This window comes from Theileria annulata, chromosome 3 (assembly GCF_000003225.4).
Source record: "Theileria annulata chromosome 3, complete sequence, *** SEQUENCING IN PROGRESS ***".
Lineage (NCBI taxonomy): Eukaryota > Apicomplexa > Aconoidasida > Piroplasmida > Theileriidae > Theileria > Theileria annulata.
Genome location: NC_011100.1, coordinates 1,671,373 through 1,695,378, shown reverse-complemented (window position 1 = coordinate 1,695,378; position 24,006 = coordinate 1,671,373). Strand labels below are relative to the sequence as shown.

The window sequence follows — 24,006 nt, the reverse complement described above, 5'->3', positions numbered from 1 at the left end:
ATTTTTTATCCAATGATTATTCACAATAAATACACCATATTTTTTACATTACTACAATTTTATTCATTCAAACAGACCAAAAATATGATTCCTCACATTTTATTAATATATGTCTAAAATATCGGAATTAAATCACACCAAAAAGCTTGTGGCCGTCTCATACGATGAGGAACACATGGCCTCAACATATCACGATGACATGGACCAATATCACGTAGAATCCCATAAAAGATTATCGTCAATTTTAGAAAGGCTCAAAGAAGCAAAAATTTCACTGGAATTTGAACACGAGTCCAATTTAATTGACCAGCTGTACCATGTTAAACCTCGGCCGGTTTTCAGGCAGATTCTTATGCTTTGTCACACAGAAAAGTATCTGGACCAAGTAACTTTCTGGACTAACAAGTTGTCTGAACTTAATTCATCATCTGAATCGAAGAATGGAAATAAATCTTCTGAAAACTACCTAAGCTTGTTCCCGCTGGATGTTGACACCTATATGACGCCAAAATCAGAACTTGTTGCAAACTTGGCAGTTGGGAGCCTTATAGAGCTGTGTAACATAATAATGAAATCTACAGTGAGTAATACAAAAACTGAAACGCAGATCAAAAATGAACCCAATTCTGACTCAGATTCATCTCAATACACAGAAGCAGAATTGAACAACAATCATGATTTAAAAGTAAAGAAAAATGATATTAGCTCAAATAACTCAGATTTAGGGTTAAATTTACTTTATCCAACCAATATTAGGAAGGGGTTTGCGTTGGTTCGTCCACCAGGCCACCATGCTACCCCTGATAAGATGATGGGCTTTTGTATATACAACAATGTTGCAATAGCAGCCAGATATCTACAACATAAATTCGGATTGAAAAGAGTAGCTATTGTTGACTGGGATGTCCACCACGGGAATGGAACCCAAGACATTTTCTACGACGATAATAGTGTTTGTTTTATATCCCTGCACAGGTATGGAGATAATGAAGATTCCTTCTACCCATATACTGGCTATTGTGATGAGATTGGAGTTGGGAAAGGCTACGGATACAATGTAAACATACCTCTTGAAAAGTCCTTTACAAACGCAGATCTAGTCCACTCATTTAACAAGGTGGTTATCCCAGTCCTGGAACTCTTCGAACCAGAGTTTATCATAGTCTCAGCAGGTTTCGATTCTGGAATCGATGACCTCTTAGGAGGATGCAACCTAGATTGGGATGGATTTTCATGGGCGACCTTCAAATTATGTCAACTTGCAGAGAAATACAGTAATGGAAGACTATTGTTGTCACTAGAAGGAGGATATACGTTATCTAGACTCTCAGAAGACGTCGAGTCAGTGCTTTCCACTTTGGTTAAGTATGAGCATTCATTTTATGACAGCAGTGTCCATAAAACTATTAAAATTGCACCTGAATTAGATGATGAAGGAGTATTTGAATCCACAGCCTCAATGTGTAAAAATATTTGTCATTTACTTGACCTGTATGACCTAGCAAAAGATTTACAGGATCTAACACTTTTGACCAAATCTGAAAGAAAACTTGATGAAAACTCTCAAATTAATAATGATACTACTTGTTATAGCTCCGAAAGTTCATTTAGAGATGATATTAATGATGAATATCCTAGCCCTTACGATGAGTCTGAGGTTAATTTTTTTCAATACCCTTATGAGCTTGATGATAACACCCTTGTCTTAGCTGCAGGACACAGGAATCAGTGGTTTCTGCCCACAAATGGAAAGAATGACCAAGTCATAAAATTGTGTTCCAAGAAAGAAATTGATTTCTTTATCTGGTTATACAAGCAAAACAAAGTTCCTCTAAAAGTATACAACCAGCCAGTAGAAGAGTTTAAGCTCCAGTTTTCAAACGGCCCTCAAAATGTGGTTCGGTCAGGAATCCGTCTAACAAATAGAATTAAGCATATATATGATACAAACTATGTTTCTAGTGTTAATATAGACAAAGGTTCGAAAACTACATTAAATAATGAAACTGATTATAATAATATAGAAACATTAAAGGAAACATTAGGACAAAATCTCAACCATACATGTGCCATACCAGTAAGTGAAAATGAAAAGGATGGTAAAGCAGAAACTAAGGGTTGGGCAATGTCATTAAAGATAATTGACTACATTGCAGAATGTACTGGGATTTTTGAGAAATTTGTCTTCGAAAACTGGAAACTTGGCAAAACTTGTGCAATAAGATTGAAAAACGTCATTTATGGGATGAAGCTGCCTTGTGTAATGGACCTTAAAATGGGAACAAGACTTTATGGAGATGACTGCTTTGACCCAAAGGTAATAGAGTTCAAGGAGTCAAAAGCAAAGGTCAGAAGTTGCAAAACTCATGGGTTTAGCGTTTCTGGAATGTTTAAGTGGAACAGGGTAACAAATATAGCAGAATTTGTGCCTCAACACGTGGTCAACAACTCTCGAACCGATGATGAAATTGCAAAACTATTCACATTATACTTCTCGGTTGTGGATGACAAGGATTATAAAAGGGTCATTTCAAATAAATTTGTGGAAAAACTTGAAAATTTAAAGATGATTTTTGAAAGTCAGACTAATTTGGCATTATACGGTTCAAGTTTACTTTTCGTGTATGACGCCAAAGAAAAATCAGACAAAAACGATGTATTCCTGATAGACTTATCACATGTGTCATACAATGTGCGTTCTCTTGACCATGGATTCCTGTTAGGCCTAAATTCAATTCTTCGCATATTAAAATTAACACAAGAACAATTTGAATAAATTTGTAAATTAAAATTTTAATAATAATTTAATTAATAATTTTATTTCGAGATTATTTGTTGATTAATACTTTTATTTAGTTTCTTTGATACCCTACATAACTCATCCTTCTACGATTATTTTAACTTTTTCTATCATTTTACACAATTCATATACAATGAATAGTTTAAATATTGTGACAAACTTTAACCATGATGGTTGGGGGCCAGACGAGGAAGACGATCAGACGATCAACACCTGCTTAAACTCAATTAACAAACTCCCCTTTGACCCTAAACTTAAATTGGAAAAGCAAATACATATTTGTGACTTTACGTTTAGCACATACCAGGTAAATCAACTAAATTAATTATGAATAAATATTTGAGATTCTTAGCTAATTTTATATATAGAGAAATGTCCGTGAAGGAAATCGAGTAAACAGACTTAATTCCACATCAATGGACGAAGAATTACAGTTTCAAACTGTAGATAGTAGAACAATTGTGAAAATAAAGCCGACTACTCATTATAAAAAGAAGACTCCAATAAAGCAAACAACCCAAGCTTTTAACCAGAAGGTTATGGAGGAAGAACAGCTTCAATTTTCGAAACAAAAACAATAGTATTATTATAATTATTTCTATATATATAATTGATAAAATAGATACCATTATATATATTTACTATTATATATATATATATATAAAATACTAAAATATATAAATGTGTTAATAATTTTTTAGTCCCGAAGTTCGACGTCAAAAGTATATTGCAAAGAATAGATCACTGAGGTTGCCTACAAGGTATCACCCATTGAATGAATGGAGTATCGAACCAACGCCTGCATGGAATGTAGTTGCTGAGATTCCATTCAACGTTCTGCTGAAACAGGAGATGAATAGCTCCCTAGTCACAGTCGAGGACCTTTTTTGGCGCGGAAAACTTGGAATCTATGACAGAAAAATGGATCAAATAACCCCCAAAAGTGAAGTATATCTGCTACACCTGTCAAATTCATACGACTACTACTGGACCTCGACACACGATGACGACTGCATTGCAGATGTTTTGCTTGAAACGTACAAAACTTCACCTTCAAAACCATTTGATTCTGAAGATCGAAACGGTTTAAACTCAGAAAATGATTTCGATTCTCCAGATAAAAAACAGACAGGAAACATGCCACTTCAAGGAGATTCTGCAAGTTATGACCAGGCTATGAAAGTCGAAAGAGACCTTATGAGGTACGACAAGATAGTTTTGGCAGCAACGGACCAAATATTATCAGTTTTGATGACGGCAGGAAGATCAAAACACTCCTGGCACCTGAACGTAACTAAAATTGAAAACCAGATCATAATAGATAAGGCAAACGGATCAATCATTGACATGCTAACAGTAAATGAAACAGCCCCAGACCCACCTCAACCAGACTGTGAAATTAAGATTAACAGACCCTCATCACTAAGATACGAGGCAGTAAAGGTTAACCAAAACCTAAGGCAACAAGTTCTATTACAGGATGAATATGCCGAAACTTTCCTAGACCCTCCATTTGTTGAGGAGTCAGATAACCCAGCAACAATAGCTTACAGGTACAGAAAGTTTACACTACCAGGAACCCCAAATGCAACAAACTTTGAAAAACTTCCAATTCTGGTTATAACTCGCTGTGAAGTTCACTCAAAGCTTCAAGGAACTGACACCTACGCTTACGTATGTGCACTCAATGAATGCCCAAACAAGAATAACAAGTCTTGGAGGTCACAAATAGAAACTCAGAAAGGAGCTCTTTTAGCCAACGAAATAAGAAATAATACAACAAAGCTCCAGAGGTTTGTGGCTTGCGCTAATATGGCTGGTTGTGGAGTGTTTAAATTGGCCTACGTGACAAGAAGGAGCCCCAATGATGCTGAAAACCACTCAATCATCGGAATTCATACACATACGACACAAAATCTGGCACTTCAAATGGGATTCAGCCTAGATAACGCATGGGGATCAATAAAGGCAATTGTACACCTCATTATGAGGAGACCTGATGGTCAGTATGTTCTACTAAAGGATCCTATGAAGCCCATTATCAGACTCTATTCAGTATCGGAAGAGGAAGAACTGAATCAAGGCCAGCCTCAAGAATCTAAATAATTCAATTAATTAATAAAATATTCTTGATGAAATATATGTATATTTTAGTTATTAGTATATAATTTTGGGAAATGAGTTGGTCGAGATGTGTGGGAAAGTTTGGATAATTTCATGTTATTTCAAAATTTTAATTATTTCAAAATGATTGATGTTTATGGAATCACACCCTTTTAAATGTAAAATACAATTTATAATCCTCACTGTACTATATTTGTCACGAGTTCCTGCAATTGGCATGTGGAAGACCACGGATAGGAACGTTTTAGACACTTTTCAACAACATTTATGGAAAAGTCCACAAAATAAACAACAACAGGCGTTTATTTATAGGCCACTTAGTGGAAGTTTCAAGATTCAAACCATGGTTTCTAGGGATTTGAAAAAAAGCCAGAAAAACTTAATAACTTTGAGAAAACCTATAAAATTATATTCAGTTGGACAAAAATCTACAAATCTAAGTGTAAAAGATAATAAACAAACACTGAGGAATAGATTATCCTCAGGTAACACAATCTTAAATAAACTATCGCCAAAAAATGTATTTAGAACATATTCAAGTTCATCTGTAGAAACCAAAAATGATTCAACCCTAGACTATGAACTTGAAACTCTACACTACCCAGATTTAAAATTTAATTTGGTTTTGAAGAAAGCAGAAAAAATCATATTTGAAAATTTGAAGGACAAGGACTTGAAAAATCAGTTATCGGCCTTAAACGCTATAAATATGTTTGTGCGTACCTGTAATTTTGTGGATCGTTTTATAAAAGGAGGACTTTTATCAACTCTGTTAGATGTGCTTGAGAAACCTTACCAAAAAAGTATATGGAAGTTAGTTAACACATACATATGGCCAAATAAGCCTTTGCAAACACCAGAACTACTTTCAATACAGGAATTGGTGCTGAAAATTCTTATTTCGTTGTCAAAATTTTCAGACAAGCTGAGGAACGAAATGGTCAAGAACGAGTCACTTAAGAAAACACTCCTGAAAATATATTGTATATATAACCAACTTCAATCTCAGGAATCTGGAAAGGAGTTGAAGGATGTTGTAAATACAAGGTCTAAAGTCGACTTTAAGAGTTTATTAGATGAACTTTTCTTATCTCTGGGCTACAAGGTAGATGAAAAGATTACACTAGTGTCACCAAAAGTTAAGGAACCTGACTCAAAGGAAGAGAGCTGGACTTGGGAAAAAATGTTTTCATTCTCGTCCAGTGAGGATAATGGCTCAAACATATCAATTGAAAGCTATTTAATCCCAGTAAAACATACTAACAAGGTTGTTAAACAGGATAAAAACACACAACTTCTATGGATTCCCTACTACTACTCATCACTGGACCCAAAAGAGTCTTTGTTGAGGAATTTGAGGATCAATCTGGGTCACTTCAATAACATTTCAGGCTTGGATGATTTGTCTAAATTCACCCTCAAATCTTCCAAAATTTCATCTAAAACACCCTATCAGCTGGGATTATTAGCAATTAACCTTTCAGCTACTGATAATTCCAAAGTTGAACCAGAAGGTGAAGTTCAGATGGAGATAATGTGTAATATAAACATGGAGCCGCACCATGAGTTCAGTTTGGCCACTGTCACAACTAGGCTTTTGGATATCATGAAGGTAACAACTGACTTCAGAGTTCTAAATGATATATTCACAGAGTTATGGACACTTTTGGCTCTTAAGTCTGATGAAGTAATGGAAACCCTTGACAGAGGTTTAAATCTTGATTTGCTGGCCGACATTGTAAATTACTCCTGTTTTGAGTTTGACGATGAAAATTTATTAACCAAGCCGTATTTTCCAACAGGTTTAACAAGTAAAATTGGCTTGAACGAGAAGGTCTCGAACATTTTTGACAGGCTGACGTCACTTAAAAATATGCTCAAGGATCATTTTGTCAACTCACCCAAAGGATCAATTCCAAATTTACTTTATAACTTTCTTTATCCACCCACCCCTGAATCTAATAACATAAGTGTGGATTTAGACTACATTAACACGAGAATAGACCGTACTAAAAGTGAAAGAATAGAAAGATTTAGTCAAAATGATCCAGAAGACGCTAAGGTACTTCAGATGACACTTTTAGGTTTCTTGGTAGATCTTATTTATTTGGATGGAAATAGAAGTTTTACCAAGATTAGAGACCATAATAGGTTTATAGACTCGGTAAAACGAGTTAGAAGTATTGTGAAACCTCCTATTAAATTGGAAAATATAAGTGAAGATGAAAGACATAAATACAGGCCATTGATAGATAAACGGTTGGTTCTAAAAACTATAGCCACAAATGTAGTAAACCAGGAAAATTTAAATCTAGATTATTCTTTATTTAATACATACAAGGGTTTATCTTTGAATGGGATAGACTTTTTGAACTTGAGAATGACTTCTTGGAAGACCCAAAAGCACTGTTTGAACGAGGACATGGGAAGGACTTTTAACTCAAACAAGCTATTAAATATTCTAGGATACCATGAACAGAAAACTTTTGAAAATAGAGGAGTTAGGATACTTTCTATAGACGGAGGCGGTTCTAAGGGTGTAGTTGCTCTTGAAATTTTGGACTATTTAAACAAACAGCTTGAGAAACCGTTACATGAGTGTTTTGATATAATTTGTGGAACATCGACTGGAGGTCTTCTTGCATCACTAGTGGCATTGGAGAAAATGGAGATTTCAGAAATTCAGAAACTTTATGACTCTATGATCAAGAGTATTTTTGTCCGTGATTATTATCCTATCACTGGAACAAGGTTACTTTTTAGGCATGCAATTTATGACGATACTACTTTGAAGGATATTCTAAAGACTTCTTTGGAGGAGATTGAACTTATAGATTATTCAGTTGACTCTACTTGTCCCAAGTTTTTCTGTGTATCAACTCAGATGGATGTTACCCCTTTGAGGCCAATAATATGGCGTAATTACAACTATCACAAAGATATTTATTCTTTGGGCTCTAAGGATCTCACAATTGAAGACTTAAATAAGTTAATTGAGATCATAGGTGGTAGTTGTACCATTAGGTTAAGGGACGCTATAAAGGCAACCACTTCAGCTTTGGGTTACTTTCCACTCTTTGAACGTAATGGTCACCTTTATGGTGACGGTGCTCTTTACTGCAACAATCCTTCTGTAGTTGCACTCATAGAATCAAAATTACTTTATCCTGACACACCTGTAGAATTACTGGTAAGCGTTGGCAATGGATTATCTCAATTTAATCCAAATGGCTCTAATGATCCTGGTAATTGTCAAAGTGACGATGTCACCAATTTGGTAAAGTTATACGAAAATTTCATGGATCATGGAACTTCCAATATCAAGAAGGAGAATAAAAACCTTAGTATTGATCAGTTGATTACTCACTTAAGTTATGCCGTTACTACTTCTGAAATGACTCATTCTGCTCTAGAATTTACTATGCCAAGGGATGTCTACTATAGGCTAACTCCCATAATTTTGAATGCCAAAATTGACGAGACAAACCCGGAAGTACTAAATAAAATAAAGGACCAAACTAAGCAGTATTTAAAGCTATCACACATACAAGACAAGTTCAACTCGATTAAAAACATTATTAACACCTAGACTCAAACATAATTGCACAATGCAGTTTTAAATATACTACCAATATATTTATATACATATTTATAGTTATTTACTACATTAAATCTTAAGTTAAAATATCTTACAATTTAAAATCTATATTTTACAAAAACTTAAAAACCATATTTTATTTTACAAAAACTTAAAATCGAAATATTTTACATTAACTGCATTTAACTTATATGAGATATTGAAATTTACCCATATTTCTTATATGCTGTTCACATATTGGTAATCCATACCAGGATAAGAATATTCCTAGTGGGACCATAATCTTCTCAGTGTTAGTCATTGTCTCCATCATGTATCTGTTTAGGTAATCAAGAACTGTATCCTGATAGTTATCAGTAGTCTTATATCTTAGTTCATTAAGTTTATTAGTATAATCCTTAAGTGATCTATGTTCTGAAGATTTTATAGGTAAGTGGATATCTTCTGGAGTCTCATAGACTTCTTCTGTATTCAGAATATTCAATTTCATATTAGCTACAGTTTCCTTAATTGACTCAAATATATCTGAGTCACTGGATAGTTTTGACACAATCAACTCGTATGCAAATCTTACAGCCTTCTCACATTCCTCATTATCACAATAGCCTAGTCTCATATTTAACCAATGATCACAGAACTTAATAACTGAAACACTTGATGACTGAGCTGATGGCTTGGTGGTTTGGTTTGAGTGTTGTTTGGTTACATTGCAGTTGGTTGTAGGAAGTGATAAACTGAGTCTACTATTGGTGTCACCAAAATATTCTCTTGTAAGTCTAGCCACCTTGTCTATGTCAAGTGGACACCTAATTAAATCTGGATATGGAAAGTAACAACTACATTCATCATCAGGAGATTCAGTAGGATTGATATGAAGATTAGTCATTATGAACTCCTGGTACCTGGTGAATTCACAAATATACTCCTCATTGAACTTGTTTCTTAGAACATCTCTCTGAATTCCGGTAAGTGGTACACCTATTGATTCTTCAGCCAAACATTTGAGTGAAATGAGGTTAGACTCATAATTGCCAAATAGTTGCCATAGCATCTGACAGTTATGGAACTGTGTGATGGGAATCTGTAGATTCCTAATAATATGATCCATCTCAAGAATACATGAGTATCTTCCATAAGTTAGAAGGAAGAAGTTATGACTTAGTAGTTTACCAAGTCTCCAAGCTAAATAACGTTCATTGCCACTAAAGTAACCATGATATTTATCAAACTCAGAAGTATTTCTCATGGCTACATATGATATAAAATCAAGTATATTTTGTAGATCCATGGATTCTGGTGTTCCAATAGTATCTAGGACCATACTCCTGATACATTCTATATTCTCACATGTCATCATTCTCTCCATATCAGATGTCATATCCTTGTATGGATATACCTTATTCTTCATCAGACTTTGAGCTGGTATATGGTATGGATAATTCATACTGAATAGTGATACAATGTCAGTCTTCAAAGATCTTAGTAATTGAAAGAGAATTATGAACTTGGATGTGTAACTTAGGTTACCAGTGATTCCACCAAAACTATCATCAACAAAACTCTCAATCTTAGTTAACCTATTACTATACTTCTCCAAAACATAAACAAAGTCATAGAGATGAACACAATACTTAACCACTAGGCTTATTATCATACCCATAAGAATAGTAATACATATGAAGTATGACCAAGTACTATGGTCTAAGTTTAACATCACTGATAGATCCCTAACTACAAAGTTCAAATAAAGTGATGATAGAAGTGAGAACACAACTATGACTATGTAGAAAGCTACCTTTCTCCTCCTAGACTCCTGAACAGTCCTACTCTGCTCATCATAGATAGCATCTGTGAATGTGTCAGATATTGTATCACTCTCAGACCATGACTTAAGATCTTGAATATCAGCTAACTCAGGATATTCAAATACTAGATGATGACTTGGATCTGGAATATCATCAAATAAACTATCGAGACTTCCAATCCTAACAATGTTCCTAATACTGTGACCTAGTCTATTATGAAGTACCTCTCTAAACCTATTAATGTTCGAATCTACCTTGATCAAATATGCACCAAAGATATCAGGCTTGACAAATCTATCAAATCGAGTCCTTATGAATATGAACATGAACAACAGAATAATGACAATCAATACTCTGCTGAGTACAAACTTAAAGTATCCTGAACCAAAATGTGGATGAGGTCTATAAACATCATCATAACCAAAATATTTAGGATTAATATGATCAAAATCACCACCATAGATCATGGAACTTGTAGAATCACTGATCCTAGAATTCCTACTAGATTTAATCATACTTTCAGATCTAGTATTAATCATTCTTATTTTATCAAATGCTAATTGATTTAATTCAGAGTTTTTAAAGCATGAATTCATAAAATCTAATATTCCTGTCTCTGTTAATTGTGAAGCTATCAGTTTTAATTTATTAGAAAATAACCTAATACAAATACATATTATTTTACAACATTTGCACTTATTGTTTTCGTTACAACATTTTAAAGATGGCTGTGATTGATGTTTTTTAATTGTCAACATGTATTCTTCTGAAATAATAGTTGTGATAGTCTTGATTTGATCTTTTGTATTCGATGATACTTGCTTCTCTTTAATGAGAGAGAAGGATATCTCTGACCATTTTTGAAAAAATAGAGTAAATTTAGAGGTATTGACTTGTCTAGTTGTTATTAATCCAAATGATTGAATAATTAAGCATTTTTTTTCTAAACTTGACAACAAAACTTTGCTTAACCCTAAATTTAATTCTATACTACCTTCTGATATTTTAATTTCATATCCAATATTAAAAGATGTTACACTATTCGTTTGGTTATCACTAGTTGATGAATTTTTTAGCCTTTGTTTATGAGGGTATAAATCCATGGAATGATATTCAGCTATCAGCTTCGACATGTGGTGAGTGGCCATCTGAATCTTCTCATTGTCAAAAGTAAATACATCCTCCATTAGTTGAGATACACAAAGAAACATTGATATAACGTAAGGATAGTAAGGATCATAGGAACATCTGCAAAAGCAATCACCAAAATAATCTTTTAAATACTTTCTTTTAATGAATTGTGACAACTCGTCTACAAAGTCTATTATCATTAGTATTAACTTCAAAATGTCCACTACCATTGTTGGCGAATTGGTATGTTTATCAAATTTTCTTGAAATAGAACTCTGAATATAAAACTCCATATGAATCATATATCGAATGCATCTAATGAGATTGTGATATAATTTATGTTTAATCACATTGCATAGACACAAGTGGTTTCCATCACGTTTTGTAAAATTTTCAGAGGTCGAAGACTTTATAACTTCTGTAATGTTTGTAATTTTAAATCCAGAGAATCCTTGGCATTTAGGGCATTTACAATATTCAGCAGACTCAAGAATGAATAAGATTCCATGAGACTTTCTTATGTATTCATAAATTCTTGATATTAATAACTTTGATTCAAGTAATGAATTGTGTGAAAACAAAGTCCATATAAAATCATTTATGTGTTTGGATAATCTAGATATAGACTGCAAAACAATGGCAGGTCTAAGTGATTGATCAGACAACATATTGTCTGAATCATCAACTGTTATACCATTGGATAAATTACAGATAGTCTTTTTTGTAGATTCAACTGATGATTCTAGAAAAGATCTAATTACACACACAATTGATAACTTCAGGGGTTTTAAAAGTTTAACGACAGATTTAATTTGTTCTAAAATTTTTATACCAAATTCGGTTTTGAATTTTAATTTATTTACTTGAGTTTTAATTTGTGAGATATCTAGAGAATCTCCATTTAGTTGACTAATTTTATTTTCAATATCATTTCCATTACTATTATTACTATTTTTCAAAACCGCTTTAACTTGGGATTTACATGTTAACAGAGTTCGAATATTAGTATTTATACAAGTTAATTTTGGTTGAACTTCACATATAGATTTTGATAATTCTCCTACTTTAGTTTTTATTTCATTTAACTCTTGTAAATTTTCATCAATCGATTTTTTTTCAGATAACTGATTTTTAATATCGTTTAAATATACAAATTGTAAAATTTTGCTTAATTGGTTTCGGATAGTAGAAATATTTTTTGTAATTTCTGTATCTCGTGACAAAATAGTGAGTTTTGTGTATGTTTTAAACAAATTTAAATCAGTATTAGAGGGCATTTTAAGTTTTGAACGAAGTTTACTAATAACAGAAAGCATTGTACGAATTTTAGTTAATATTTGTTCAATTTTAGGTTTACATATTTTATTAATTAGCGAAAGTAATTGGGCTCTTATAAGACACACCAATGGATTAAAGTGGTTATCAATTTTAACAATATCTAATTCAAAAAGGTTATTCAAAGATGGTTCTGATAAGACACATTCAACATCGTTAAAACGATTAATGGATGATTCATCTGCTTCATTAGAACATACAAATAATTGTATTGAAAATTTCAATTCGTTGATAAAAGAAAAAAAAGAACTAGTAAGCGTTGAATATTTAATAATAGGTACGGGATTTAAATAACCAAAATAGCGAAAGTAATTAATATAATTTAGTATGAGTTTGTCATTTGAGTATCTATTTATTGAACTACCTATCATTGACAGGAGTTCACTTTTATATTCATTAAGTAGGTATACTGTGGATTTCATTGGATCGTTAGGATTAGTATCAGATTCATCTGATGTATCTATTTGTGGTTTACATAATGATAGGTCTGTATCACCATGGATGTTACGAATATCCATGTCACCTCCAGTATTAATATAGTGTGTTAGTCTATCAAGTGATACAAGGATTTGGTATGATCTCAGTAAGAGTTTTTTATCCTGATTCTCAACAGGATCCCAGCCATTCTTAAGGTAAGGATATGATACTTCTGATGGAACTGATATCTGATTTGGAACCATGGATGGTGTGTCTCCAGAATATCTAGGTGTGTAGTTAGAATATGGAGTTGTTGATATAGGTGTCTCCCTGAGATCTTTATCATTTATCTGTGTGTATCCATCAGTATATAAGATGTTGAATATTGATGCATTAAGTAATTTTATGGTCCTGATACAGCTATAAAGTATATCTCTATGCATCAGTATCATTATTGAAATAAGAAACACTGAGAATAATAATCTGTGAAATAGTGTGAATTTATGGAACTCGGAATGGATCCTAGTAGTGTATGGAATTAAGGTCATTATTAGAGGATTGATGATCCAGACTACAACTAGTAACTCTATATCAAAGAAGTTAAACATGGTCTTCTTAAGTCTTCTAAAAGATATCATACGAAATGGCATCAAGGTATATTCAGTTACCGATGCATTTGAAAATGTAAGTGTAAGGAATATACTGGCCATAACTGATATTGAGAACATTAGCATCATTATTCTACACATGTCAACTGAGGACATTATGGGATCCTTTTCAGAAAATGTATCAATAGATAAACTAACCCTCAGCACAAATAAAATGATAGGTGATCCGAGAAAAAATCCAATCAGGAACATAATGACCCTATAGTATACTAATGAACCATATGGACCAATAGCATTCAAGTGCCTAGATCTATTATCTCTTTCAGCTAGATCAGCTTGGTCATTCTTGTCATTGTTCTTGGTTTTGTTAGCTTCGTGAGAGTTCTTAGATTTCTCAGAGTTCTTATTGTTATCATCTGATGACTTATTTTCAGTCTGTTTATTATTAGTCATTGGATCGAATAGGAAGAATATGAAGTTACACATCAGAATATGTGTTATGAGTGATATGATGCTGATAGATATAATTAACAACTTACCATACTGAGTGAATCCAAACAAGAAAGAGCATGTTCCAAATACTAAATATGTTAGTGTCAGAATCCAAGACCACACCATACATGACATCTTACCAATTGGTCCAATGACAAGTGTAAATATAAAGCCAATCACACCATACATTATAACAACCTGTTTACTAAAATAATAAGCATCATCTGAAAAGAATCTCTGAATACGAAATAAACCAGATAACATGAAATAATCCATCTCACATAATACATAAACTAAAGTAAGTGATAGACCAACCAGAAAATATGTAAAACAACCTACGCCAATGATAAACCAATCATGGTAGAGACTAGAGTAACGATTAGTCCTACTAGTTTCTACATGAAACTTATATCCAGTCACCGTCATGTTTGTGGTTATTTGATGCTAGTCACTAGAGGCATGAGGGATTGAGTTTGTATTTTTTAAAATATATCATAATCTTATTTTTTAACATTTTATCAACAAAAAACTTCATTTTATGTTTATTAATTAATTATACTACATTTTAAATCTTAATTAAAGCACATTAACAATATCCATGAACCGGATGTGATATAAAATAGGTCAATAATCCAGAATCCTAAAATTTGATATCAAATTAAAAAAGACTACATTGAAATAAGTATTATTTGTAGGTTAAAACTGTGTATATCCACAAATAATCGACGACATACGATGTTGGTGACGTGCACCCTTTTATAATTTATATTATTTGCTCAATTGTTCATTTTATTATTTTTGCTTAATATTAAATTCTAAATTAATTATAATTATGTATCATTAGACCATTTATTAATTTCATTACTTACACCATATTTCTTAACAATACCCTTGAAATAAATTATTCTCAATCTTTTTAAAGTTATTTTCAATATAATCAATACATTAACTAGTGCTATTTATATATTTTACATCCATATTACAAAGTGTATGATAACTAATAAGGAATATTATTTATATATTATTCATTCTAATCCACAAATTAAACAGACTTTAACAATCTAACCGTTGAATCCGAGATAGGACATGATTCTGGCTTATATAACTGTTCTACGCTATGTAGAAACTTTTTAATGAGTTTTCTCTTGGTTAATGTTGTTTCATAATTATTCTCCTGAGCGCTTAGTAGACGAGAGTCATTTTCTGATTTAATTAGAAGTTCTGTAACGCCATCGTAATCGAGAGAATTCATCAAATAACAAAAACACGCTTCCCTAACTTCGCTGAAAGGAAACCTAGAAACAACTGCCACAATGCAAGCCGAAGCTTCTAATACAAATTTGGATTTAGATGAATCACCAGCCTGACTAACAAACTGCAAAGACTCTAGACAGGAATACAGAACATCCTCATTTGTGCAATTATTGACTATTTCCAGAAATTTCTGTGAGACTTCTTCAGTTAAATACCCTCTGATGAAAAGTGATCCGAAACAGGCCAGAGATGAGTAGTACTGAATATTCTTTTTGGTAGAGTTCAAAATGTTATCAGCCACGCAGTGAGAAAATAAAACAATTTCATCTCCCTTTAGAACATTATCCATCAAAACTATGGTACTGAAAAATCTTAGCAGAGGACCTGCTACCAAGTCTGATTCCACATCTAAATCTTTCTTACTGAAAAGCTCCACGGCTTCTTTCATAAAATCTCTCGAAGGTTTTGATTCAAAGTCAAGCTTTTTAATTAGAGGAACCATCGAATCTAAAATTTCCAAACAGTTTAGCTTAACCAATACGTCTTCGTTCATATACAGCTTAAATATATGGTCGTACACTTGGTTATCACGTAAAAGTTTGAAACAGTACTGACTTGCCTTTCCTAACATTGTACAAAATTCTAATACCCTGAGTTCCATTGTAACCTTGTCAATCTCCTTCACCTTTACAAATATATGAATTTCAAACATACTTCCATTTCTCCTGATAAACACCTCAGTAATAAAGCCAGTCTATCCTGGTTCAAAAAGTCCTCTTCTCCAGATCTGGAAACAATCTGAACAAATTATTAAAGTTAAAACCTTACTGAACAAATAGCGTTTGCAGAATCCTCAAATACGATATATTCCCTGTCCAGTAACAAATTCCATACCACTCGGTACACATTGTCGTTTTTCCCGCCTAAATAGGAATTAATGAATATTTACCAAGTAATACCATTTTCTAAATACTTCCTAATATGTTTTGAAATTAGTCTCTTGGCATAGTAGTTGTACTCTGAGATTCCTTGACTTAACAGTTCCATAATCTACATGTTCATATTATCAAATATCAACACCTGTTGATTATTAAAGATGGATTCGTATACTCTTTTATCCAAGAGCAAGTCCAGTGTCCTTATGATTAGATTTCCAACATATTTTTCATCTAAAGCCTCAGTGGTTGTGGAATCTTCTTCCGGATCTGAGGTGTATGGTATGAAAGACTCCGACGGGCATGAAACTAGTTGAAATACCATTTCTTCCACACTTATCTATGCAAATACATTTAAATTATTCCTAAAACTATGTTTACTTGGTCTAAAAGTGTTTTTGCTGCCGAAGGTGTACCTCCCTAAGTCAAATTGAGTAATACATAGTAAATACCGAGAGGAGAAACTTCAAAAACAACTGGGCATTATTTTCTGACATAACTACATTATTTATAAATATTGATGAAAGAAATTGAAAGTATAAAGTAGTACATTAAGTGAATTGTTAGGTGTAGTTAACCTTTGCGTTTAGACTTTAGTTCAAGCAATTTTTGGTTAAATTCAGTTTTCTAAAGATCAAGTTAACAGTATATAAATTTGTACTTTATAATTCGGGTCAGTTGTATCAATTTCGAATTTAGGATCCTGGAACACTTTCTTTAGCCTCTCATCATCAAAATTTGACTATTTTAATTATGAAAAATGTGTTCAGTACCTGGAATCCTGGCTGTTGAACTCGACTTTGATGCTTTTTACTCTTCAAATATCTCATATCAAAGTGACGTCCCTATGAATTTTACTCTTAAATTTAACTAACCTCAATTGTATGATCCTCAACTACCTTTTTATTCTTAAATTTATTCTTCTTGACTTTACCATTGTAATCTCCAGGTTTTCCAACAACTCTAAATAATCATAACAAACTATATGAATTTTACTCTTCAGTTGGTATTGCTACATTTGGTCCAAATGAAATTTTGAAGTTTCCGACTGTTGCTGATATATGCTCATCATCCAACTCATTATCAGTATCTTCCTCATCTTCCTCTATTTCACTATCTTCATCAGGATTTTCATCATCATCCTTATCTGATTCTCTGTCAACTTCCTAAAGATTTACTATGTATTAACAACCTACATTTAATAATCTTTTATAGTTTGGCACATCATCTGGTATACCTTCTTCACTGTCATCTGAGGCTAAATATTCTGACAAATCCAAAGAGGCCAATTCTTGTTCAGTGAACCTAATTTTACAATAAAAGTACACTAGTACCTTTTTGTTAGTGTTTTAAATCTTTTCGCAGGGGTTGTATCCCACTTACACTCAACTTTCGAGTGTCTTAAAGCAGATTGTGATCCTACTGGAGGCTGATAGTTATTTGGTATTTTAAATGCTTCGGTTGTTGGTTTCCTTGGAAACTCCAAATTTGGTGGCACAAAACGAAGATCCAATCCATCAATTGCAAATGACACCTCTGTCCCATCAAGTTCGTCATACAATATTTTTGCCTTTTCCACAGAATTGAATTCCACAACTCCATAATAATATCTAATCACAATATATAATACTATAAAATAATATAACAAAATATATAATAATATAAAATACTTTGAACGTTCTTTTTGGTACTTTCTAAGTGCTTCTTGTCTAGTTTCATCATCATCTAAATAATCGTTAATCCCAAATTACAACAGAGTTGTATAAACTATGGCAAAATTGTATAATCTATGACAAAATTGTATAAATTAAAACCTTCTTCATCACGTGTTTCTGTGGAATTTTCCTAAATGATTTGTTATTTTAATAATACTTACAATTGAGGGTCCTGATATATTCTCCTCTGAAATCTTCTTTTCTCCGATATCTGACAAATATATAGCGGCTCTTTTAACTGCTGTGACAAAATTGTTATTATTAATTGATCTATAGATAGTTTCAAAGAGAACAAAAAGGTCATCTGCTGTTATATTATCCCAGTCACAGCCAATTACTGCAATGCGATCACTTTCTTCACCCTAAATCAGCTATACTAAATTATAAATTACATATTCTATTGGTTCCTTCTCTTCAGTTGTAACTGGTTCTAATCCTTCTTCTAAATCTTCCTCATCCGAGGATGAATATATTTCCTTAACTGAAGTATGATCTGAAATTTAAGTTAGAATTAATTAGTTTACCTAATGGACGTCCAAATGGGTCAATTTTAGGCCCAGATTTTAATTTTACATCTTCTTTAAATACTTTATTAAATCTTTCATCCTTTTCGAATGTTTTTTCCTTCTTTTTCCTGAATCTAGCCTTTAATTTGAACCTTTCATCTCCAGGTTCATTTTCAACTGAATTTTCACTCATTTTATTAATTCTATAATTTATTTTACAAAATATAATAGAAAATTTAAATTGAAAAATTAATATTCTCACAAACTAAATCTTAGTGTGGAATCTGGTGGAAATATATAAATGAATTAATAGGATATTAAACAAATTTATGAAAGTTCAGAACTAGAACGTGTAAGTTGTGAAATAATTTCCGTTGTAAAGCTTCCCGTCTGAACAAGTATGATTATGAGTAAAATTACCGAAGCTAGTTTCTGCTGTTTCTTCCACCTCTTGAGCGTACACAAGGCGTGGTCTTCATGGTGGCAAAACCCACAACTTAGTCCGTTTCGGCAAGTCTTCTTCTTGTTATAAACAAATGCGCACGGTTTGCAAGTGCCCTTGTTGTGAAGTATTAATTGTACTTCACCAGCTAAAAATTATTATACCAACCAAATCAATGGGAATATAACTAATTGGTAATAAACCAATATATAGTATCTATTAGTGGTTATGATACATAAATTCATTTTAACGTTTGGGTTTGGCAACGTTGATGACCTTTTCTTCTTTCTTTGAAATTCTTCATATTTGGCCTCTCCAGATTCACTGGATGCGGTTTGGGATTCTTCCTCCTCACTTTCTTCGAAATGGACATGTTTTTCCTCTGAAGTATCCCTTGAGTTAATTGTATCAATTATCCTTGTTATCTCCTAATTTCATTTTTACTTTTCTTTCATTACCTTATTCGAATCAATTTCCACATTCTATAATATTATTATATTAATTATTATATTTAATATTAATTATTATATTTAATATTAATTCTTGTTAAATATAATAAATGTATAAACTATAGTATAATACTTCTAGATTGGGATAATCTGTTTCGGTAGAAGTAGTTAAGAAATCAGCGGCCTCGATGAGTTCTCGGGAAATAAGTTCATTCAAACTGACATTGATATCTCTTCCCTCTGACAAATATTTACGTTTCAACTGAAGTGACTTCAGTTTTTTTTCTAGTCTGGAGCACTTAAAACGTAAAAGTTGGTCCTAAACATCATTTTTACTAAAAATCACAATTTAAATCCTCAAACATATTATAATCTAACGAAAATAATTAGATTTATCATAGCCCATATTTATAGGATAGTTAGTGTAGGAATGGTAAATATAGTGTCAGGAAGAAATGAAATTACCAGTGCTTTGATTTGAGAATCAGCCAGACTGGAGGAGTTAATATATACTTCTCCAATATTCAAATCTTCTATGGCTTCATTAGTCATTCTAAATTCAAAACAATAAAATTATGTTACAAAATATTAATTTCTAGTAAAAGGTAAATTCAGGAGCAGGTATAACAACTGACTAAAAAATAATAAAATTGTTGTAAATATTACAATATATTAAAATATTATTTTTTAATCACGGCTAGCATTCATATTAATTAATTCTATGGAGATTCCATTGAGAAATCAGCACTACGGACATCATATTGTGCTAATAATTGGAAGAATAAAAGAATATGTCAGATTTGGTTAGAATTTCTTTCTACTGCATCTAAAAACTCATATACTTTATGTTATCAACGATATTACCCATTATTCTTGCTAGCTGTCTCTTCTACACCATGTCTCGTTTAATTATTAAAATACCTGAGAATCTTTAATTCTTTCAAATTCCTTCTCCACTTTATTTGACTATTAAATTAATTTGATTAAAAATTTACTACACAGTTCTTACTTGTTCAGTGAATCTTTCATTCTCCATTTCCCTCAATATTCTTTTACTAAACCTACAAAATAAATGAATTGAAGTAATTCAGTTTATAAATTTGTTAATAGTATTAATCAAACATTTCATTTGTTGGATTAAAAGAATTTGGTGGATTATATACATATATTCTTATTTTCGGTTGAGGTTCGACTTCCTATAAATATATTAGTTAGGTTAATTACACATTTTACTTACCTCAACTGTTCCATATCCTTGTAACTGTGAAAATCTCCCCGGTATAAGGTTATTTTCACTATTTTTAATAATTTTATTGCCAATTTTTATATTATCACTAGGTGTATGTTGTTTTGATAACACTACAATCTGACTACAAATGAGTAGAATTATTAAAATCTGTCTTATTTCTTCATTCATTAATAAAATTAACTACTTAACATATTATATATATCCGATAAATATTACACATATGATCATGGGGATTATTTTCAATTAATATTTATATCATGAACTACACATTATTTAACTCACGCTATTCTACTGATTCCTCTATATTCTATTATTATTATATATTCTATTATATATACTATTCAATAAATTAGTAGTTTTGGTTATTTTGTTTATTTAATTTGATGTTCAAATTGATATTTCACTTTTATTTGCTATTTCTGTCCAAATAATCTCAGGTGCATAAAGTTGCACATGCCTAGCAATTTTGCATGATTCTCACTAATTTACCTAGCTATCAACTCTTTTATCTAATATTTATTTTAAATGAATTTACACATACATATTAGTTAAGTTTATATTTGGCTAAAAACAGATTTAATGATGGAAGGTGCTAATCGTGGACCTTATGCCAGGGTTATTCCATACAATAATGGAAGATATAAAAGAGTAGTTGATCCTACTGTTCCAAATATCATTATTAAGTTATCAGCTTGTTGTGGTCTCGATTCTACACAAGATTTTGATTTATTGGTTCAAAATTCCTTTGAGAATCATGAAAATTTACCTACTAGAAATTACACATTGGAAAAATTTGAAAAATCCAGTGATTATTCTACAGATTTCATGAGTAATCTGGAAGATGTTAATAGTTTGGATGAGAGTTATGAAAACTCAGATATAGAAAAGGTGAATGGATTACAAGAAGAGCAATTGGAAGAGGAAGATGAATTGGAACAACAAGAATTAGAACAGGAAATAGAATTGGAACAACAACTACAATTCGAAGAACAAGAACTAAAAGAGACACAAAAACTAGAGGAGGAACAAAAATTAGATGAAGAAATGAATGTAAAATCTATGGAATTAAAAGAATTGGAAAGTAAAGGATCTGGAACGGTAAAATGGGAAGATGAAGAAGGAGATTTTGAAAATTATTTTAAAAAGGTTCCCGAGGATGAAGGTGTTCCAATACTATTTTACACAAAGACTAGGGATAAGCCTGCATTTCTCATGTTAACTATTGATTTTGAAATGGAGGTAATTTACATGAGTAGAAACAAAGTTTCAAGATTCTTTCCTATTAAACTTATTGGTAAGTTAATTACAGATCAGGAAGTAATTATGAAGGAGTTTTCAAGGCAAATTATGAGGGATAAGAACATTAAATTACAAAATATGGTTTTATTCAATGCTTCCAACTTTACTGATTCTGTGGCTATACAATTTGCAGATGAAACTACAAAAGAAAGTTTCATTACAGAAGTTTCCAAAATTAAAGATTTAATTAATAATAGACATTAATATTATCAATAAGTGTTAATTGTAAAAATATCCATTAAACAGTGTGATAGCTCATTTCACACCTTTGATTATTTAATATTGGGTTTAATAAATGTGTAAAAATATGTAAATTGTTTGTTCAATTTTCTATAATTTTATTTTATATATCATGTTTATTTATTATTTTTAACATGGAAACGGAGGTTGTAACTTCAAATTTGACTGATTTGGAGTCGTTTATCCTTACCAAGTATGATCCACTCTTGACTATTGTTAAGGAATTAAATGATGGGATTCAAAATTTAGAAAAGGGTATAAAAATTAATATTATTTAATGATTTTCACGTTTTATTTAGAGAAATTACGACTGGAACGGAGGATTTATAATTTAGAGCAGTATTTATTATCCAAAGACAATTCAAATTCAAAAGATTCACTTAATGAAGATTTCAATGTTCCCCGTATCATATTTACTCTATTAATTCATTTACACATTTTATGTTTATACCATAAATATACATTTTATAATTCATAAAGACTAATATTGTTTTTTTAGTTGATTTGAGTGTAGTTGAGGATGAATCATATTTATCATTACCTTGGCTATTTTCATGCCAGGTATTGTTTTTAGTTAATATTTTACTTCAGACTGGAACTCCTCTATCAACTTTACAAGTTCTTCTTGAATTTCATCCTGACAATACCATTGAACTTGATGTTTCCTCATGGCTCAAAGAGGTATTGACTGGATTTTTAACTATTATGTAGGAGAATATGTGGATTTCACTATTGGAAGATTTACTACGTAAGTTATATCTGAAACTATTCATTTTAGTCAATCTTTCAATGGAATATTCAAAAGATGAATTCAACGAACTACAAACACTAAGAAAATTAGGTAACTCACACTATACAAATGTTACACAACTGTTTACATAATTATTCAAATTACAATCTCAATTTAATTTTGAATATTTGTAGCAAGACGTTCATTGAAGGAATTGGCTAAAAATGAGATGTTGATAGTATTGAGAAATGTGCCAGGGAAGGAGGAAGCTTCTAGTAATACTACTTGTATAACTCTAGTTGCCATTTTAGCCTCGACTATGTCTGACGCTTGGAAGGTTTTTCACACCCATTTTCATCTCTGTATAGATGGTTGAACATTACTCACCTGATAACATGGGACGTGTTTGTCTCGTATTAGATGGTAACTTTACAATTTCTCAATTATTTTAGGTAAAAATATTGGTACTAGACTAAGAGCTGGGACTAAAAAATTCAGAATTGAACCTCTCAACTAATTTTATACACAAAACTTATTAATGACGTTATATATATTAGAATATTGATGATGGAGATTAGTATATTGAAATTATCTAATGTAAATTTCAAGTCCTGATATGCCCCAAGACTGTTTTGATGAGTCACCAATTAAAGTTGAGCCAAACACTAAAGTCATAAATTTATTATTTGAGTTACATATAGTGAATCGTTCAGAGTCATGAACTATTGTTACATCCTATTAATTAATATGATGAGAATTTTATACTATTGGTGTTGAAAACTTGTCATCTCCCGTTTCATCTAAATTACGTTGCAATTTGCACATTTACCTCCGCAAATGTTAATTGTATTTCCTTCCTGATGGAAATGTCTATACG

The 24,006-nt window shown here is 31.8% G+C and overlaps 8 protein-coding genes across 8 annotated transcripts, besides 14 other annotated features; 5 read left to right on the top strand and 3 right to left on the bottom strand.

The window, feature by feature from the left end:
* Positions 1–109: 109 nt before the first annotated feature.
* On the top strand, positions 110–2,776 carry TA18230 (histone deacetylase family protein, putative; the record flags this gene model as incomplete). The annotated part of the gene is made up of 2 exons (XM_950377.1): positions 110–726; positions 757–2,776. 2 exons carry the CDS (start codon positions 110–112, stop codon positions 2,774–2,776), a joined length of 2,637 nt encoding a protein of 878 aa, XP_955470.1.
* Positions 2,777–2,933: 157 nt separating this feature from the next.
* TA18225 (eukaryotic translation initiation factor 3 subunit 7, putative) lies at positions 2,934–4,906 on the top strand (the record flags this gene model as incomplete). The annotated part of the gene is made up of 3 exons (XM_950376.1): positions 2,934–3,107; positions 3,169–3,380; positions 3,502–4,906. The coding sequence occupies 3 exons, from the start codon at positions 2,934–2,936 to the stop codon at positions 4,904–4,906; spliced, it is 1,791 nt and encodes a 596-aa protein (XP_955469.1).
* A 154-nt stretch (positions 4,907–5,060) lies between these two features.
* On the top strand, positions 5,061–8,513 carry TA18220 (patatin-like phospholipase, putative; the record flags this gene model as incomplete). Its single annotated transcript, XM_950375.1, has 1 exon — positions 5,061–8,513. The coding sequence occupies one exon, from the start codon at positions 5,061–5,063 to the stop codon at positions 8,511–8,513; it is 3,453 nt and encodes a 1,150-aa protein (XP_955468.1).
* A 196-nt stretch (positions 8,514–8,709) lies between these two features.
* TA18210 (integral membrane protein, putative) lies at positions 8,710–14,736 on the bottom strand (the record flags this gene model as incomplete). The annotated part of the gene is made up of 1 exon (XM_950374.1): positions 8,710–14,736. The coding sequence occupies one exon, from the start codon at positions 14,734–14,736 to the stop codon at positions 8,710–8,712; it is 6,027 nt and encodes a 2,008-aa protein (XP_955467.1).
* Positions 10,138–10,206: a sequence feature (12 probable transmembrane helices predicted for TA18210 by TMHMM2.0 at aa 25-47, 76-95, 102-124, 129-151, 216-238, 265-287, 308-330, 345-367, 549-571, 1348-1366, 1474-1496 and 1511-1533).
* Positions 10,249–10,317: a sequence feature (12 probable transmembrane helices predicted for TA18210 by TMHMM2.0 at aa 25-47, 76-95, 102-124, 129-151, 216-238, 265-287, 308-330, 345-367, 549-571, 1348-1366, 1474-1496 and 1511-1533).
* Positions 10,639–10,695: a sequence feature (12 probable transmembrane helices predicted for TA18210 by TMHMM2.0 at aa 25-47, 76-95, 102-124, 129-151, 216-238, 265-287, 308-330, 345-367, 549-571, 1348-1366, 1474-1496 and 1511-1533).
* Positions 13,024–13,092: a sequence feature (12 probable transmembrane helices predicted for TA18210 by TMHMM2.0 at aa 25-47, 76-95, 102-124, 129-151, 216-238, 265-287, 308-330, 345-367, 549-571, 1348-1366, 1474-1496 and 1511-1533).
* Positions 13,636–13,704: a sequence feature (12 probable transmembrane helices predicted for TA18210 by TMHMM2.0 at aa 25-47, 76-95, 102-124, 129-151, 216-238, 265-287, 308-330, 345-367, 549-571, 1348-1366, 1474-1496 and 1511-1533).
* Positions 13,747–13,815: a sequence feature (12 probable transmembrane helices predicted for TA18210 by TMHMM2.0 at aa 25-47, 76-95, 102-124, 129-151, 216-238, 265-287, 308-330, 345-367, 549-571, 1348-1366, 1474-1496 and 1511-1533).
* Positions 13,876–13,944: a sequence feature (12 probable transmembrane helices predicted for TA18210 by TMHMM2.0 at aa 25-47, 76-95, 102-124, 129-151, 216-238, 265-287, 308-330, 345-367, 549-571, 1348-1366, 1474-1496 and 1511-1533).
* Positions 14,023–14,091: a sequence feature (12 probable transmembrane helices predicted for TA18210 by TMHMM2.0 at aa 25-47, 76-95, 102-124, 129-151, 216-238, 265-287, 308-330, 345-367, 549-571, 1348-1366, 1474-1496 and 1511-1533).
* Positions 14,284–14,352: a sequence feature (12 probable transmembrane helices predicted for TA18210 by TMHMM2.0 at aa 25-47, 76-95, 102-124, 129-151, 216-238, 265-287, 308-330, 345-367, 549-571, 1348-1366, 1474-1496 and 1511-1533).
* Positions 14,365–14,433: a sequence feature (12 probable transmembrane helices predicted for TA18210 by TMHMM2.0 at aa 25-47, 76-95, 102-124, 129-151, 216-238, 265-287, 308-330, 345-367, 549-571, 1348-1366, 1474-1496 and 1511-1533).
* Positions 14,452–14,511: a sequence feature (12 probable transmembrane helices predicted for TA18210 by TMHMM2.0 at aa 25-47, 76-95, 102-124, 129-151, 216-238, 265-287, 308-330, 345-367, 549-571, 1348-1366, 1474-1496 and 1511-1533).
* Positions 14,590–14,736: a sequence feature (Signal anchor predicted for TA18210 by SignalP 2.0 HMM (Signal peptide probability 0.000, signal anchor probability 0.994) with cleavage site probability 0.000 between residues 49 and 50).
* Positions 14,596–14,664: a sequence feature (12 probable transmembrane helices predicted for TA18210 by TMHMM2.0 at aa 25-47, 76-95, 102-124, 129-151, 216-238, 265-287, 308-330, 345-367, 549-571, 1348-1366, 1474-1496 and 1511-1533).
* A 616-nt stretch (positions 14,737–15,352) lies between the features above and the next one.
* TA18205 (uncharacterized protein) lies at positions 15,353–19,617 on the bottom strand (the record flags this gene model as incomplete). Its single annotated transcript, XM_950373.1, has 22 exons — positions 15,353–16,249; positions 16,279–16,362; positions 16,393–16,487; positions 16,524–16,614; positions 16,645–16,839; positions 16,881–16,919; positions 16,952–16,998; positions 17,078–17,126; positions 17,161–17,241; positions 17,273–17,344; positions 17,375–17,462; positions 17,496–17,665; positions 17,696–17,804; positions 17,834–18,128; positions 18,170–18,224; positions 18,294–18,344; positions 18,376–18,576; positions 18,607–18,707; positions 18,739–18,985; positions 19,141–19,310; positions 19,398–19,579; positions 19,607–19,617. 22 exons carry the CDS (start codon positions 19,615–19,617, stop codon positions 15,353–15,355), a joined length of 3,330 nt encoding a protein of 1,109 aa, XP_955466.1.
* A 91-nt stretch (positions 19,618–19,708) lies between these two features.
* On the bottom strand, positions 19,709–21,028 carry TA18200 (uncharacterized protein; the record flags this gene model as incomplete). The annotated part of the gene is made up of 6 exons (XM_950372.1): positions 19,709–19,930; positions 20,077–20,164; positions 20,533–20,577; positions 20,607–20,672; positions 20,734–20,807; positions 20,849–21,028. 6 exons carry the CDS (start codon positions 21,026–21,028, stop codon positions 19,709–19,711), a joined length of 675 nt encoding a protein of 224 aa, XP_955465.1.
* Positions 20,963–21,028: a sequence feature (Signal anchor predicted for TA18200 by SignalP 2.0 HMM (Signal peptide probability 0.177, signal anchor probability 0.764) with cleavage site probability 0.103 between residues 22 and 23).
* Positions 21,029–21,439: 411 nt separating this feature from the next.
* Positions 21,440–22,363, top strand: TA18195 (uncharacterized protein; the record flags this gene model as incomplete). The annotated part of the gene is made up of 1 exon (XM_950371.1): positions 21,440–22,363. The coding sequence occupies one exon, from the start codon at positions 21,440–21,442 to the stop codon at positions 22,361–22,363; it is 924 nt and encodes a 307-aa protein (XP_955464.1).
* Positions 22,364–22,533: 170 nt separating this feature from the next.
* On the top strand, positions 22,534–23,850 carry TA18190 (uncharacterized protein; the record flags this gene model as incomplete). Its single annotated transcript, XM_950370.1, has 9 exons — positions 22,534–22,654; positions 22,699–22,803; positions 22,899–22,960; positions 22,991–23,080; positions 23,111–23,147; positions 23,178–23,240; positions 23,324–23,491; positions 23,582–23,593; positions 23,756–23,850. The coding sequence occupies 9 exons, from the start codon at positions 22,534–22,536 to the stop codon at positions 23,848–23,850; spliced, it is 753 nt and encodes a 250-aa protein (XP_955463.1).
* Between the last annotated feature and the right edge of the window lie 156 nt (positions 23,851–24,006).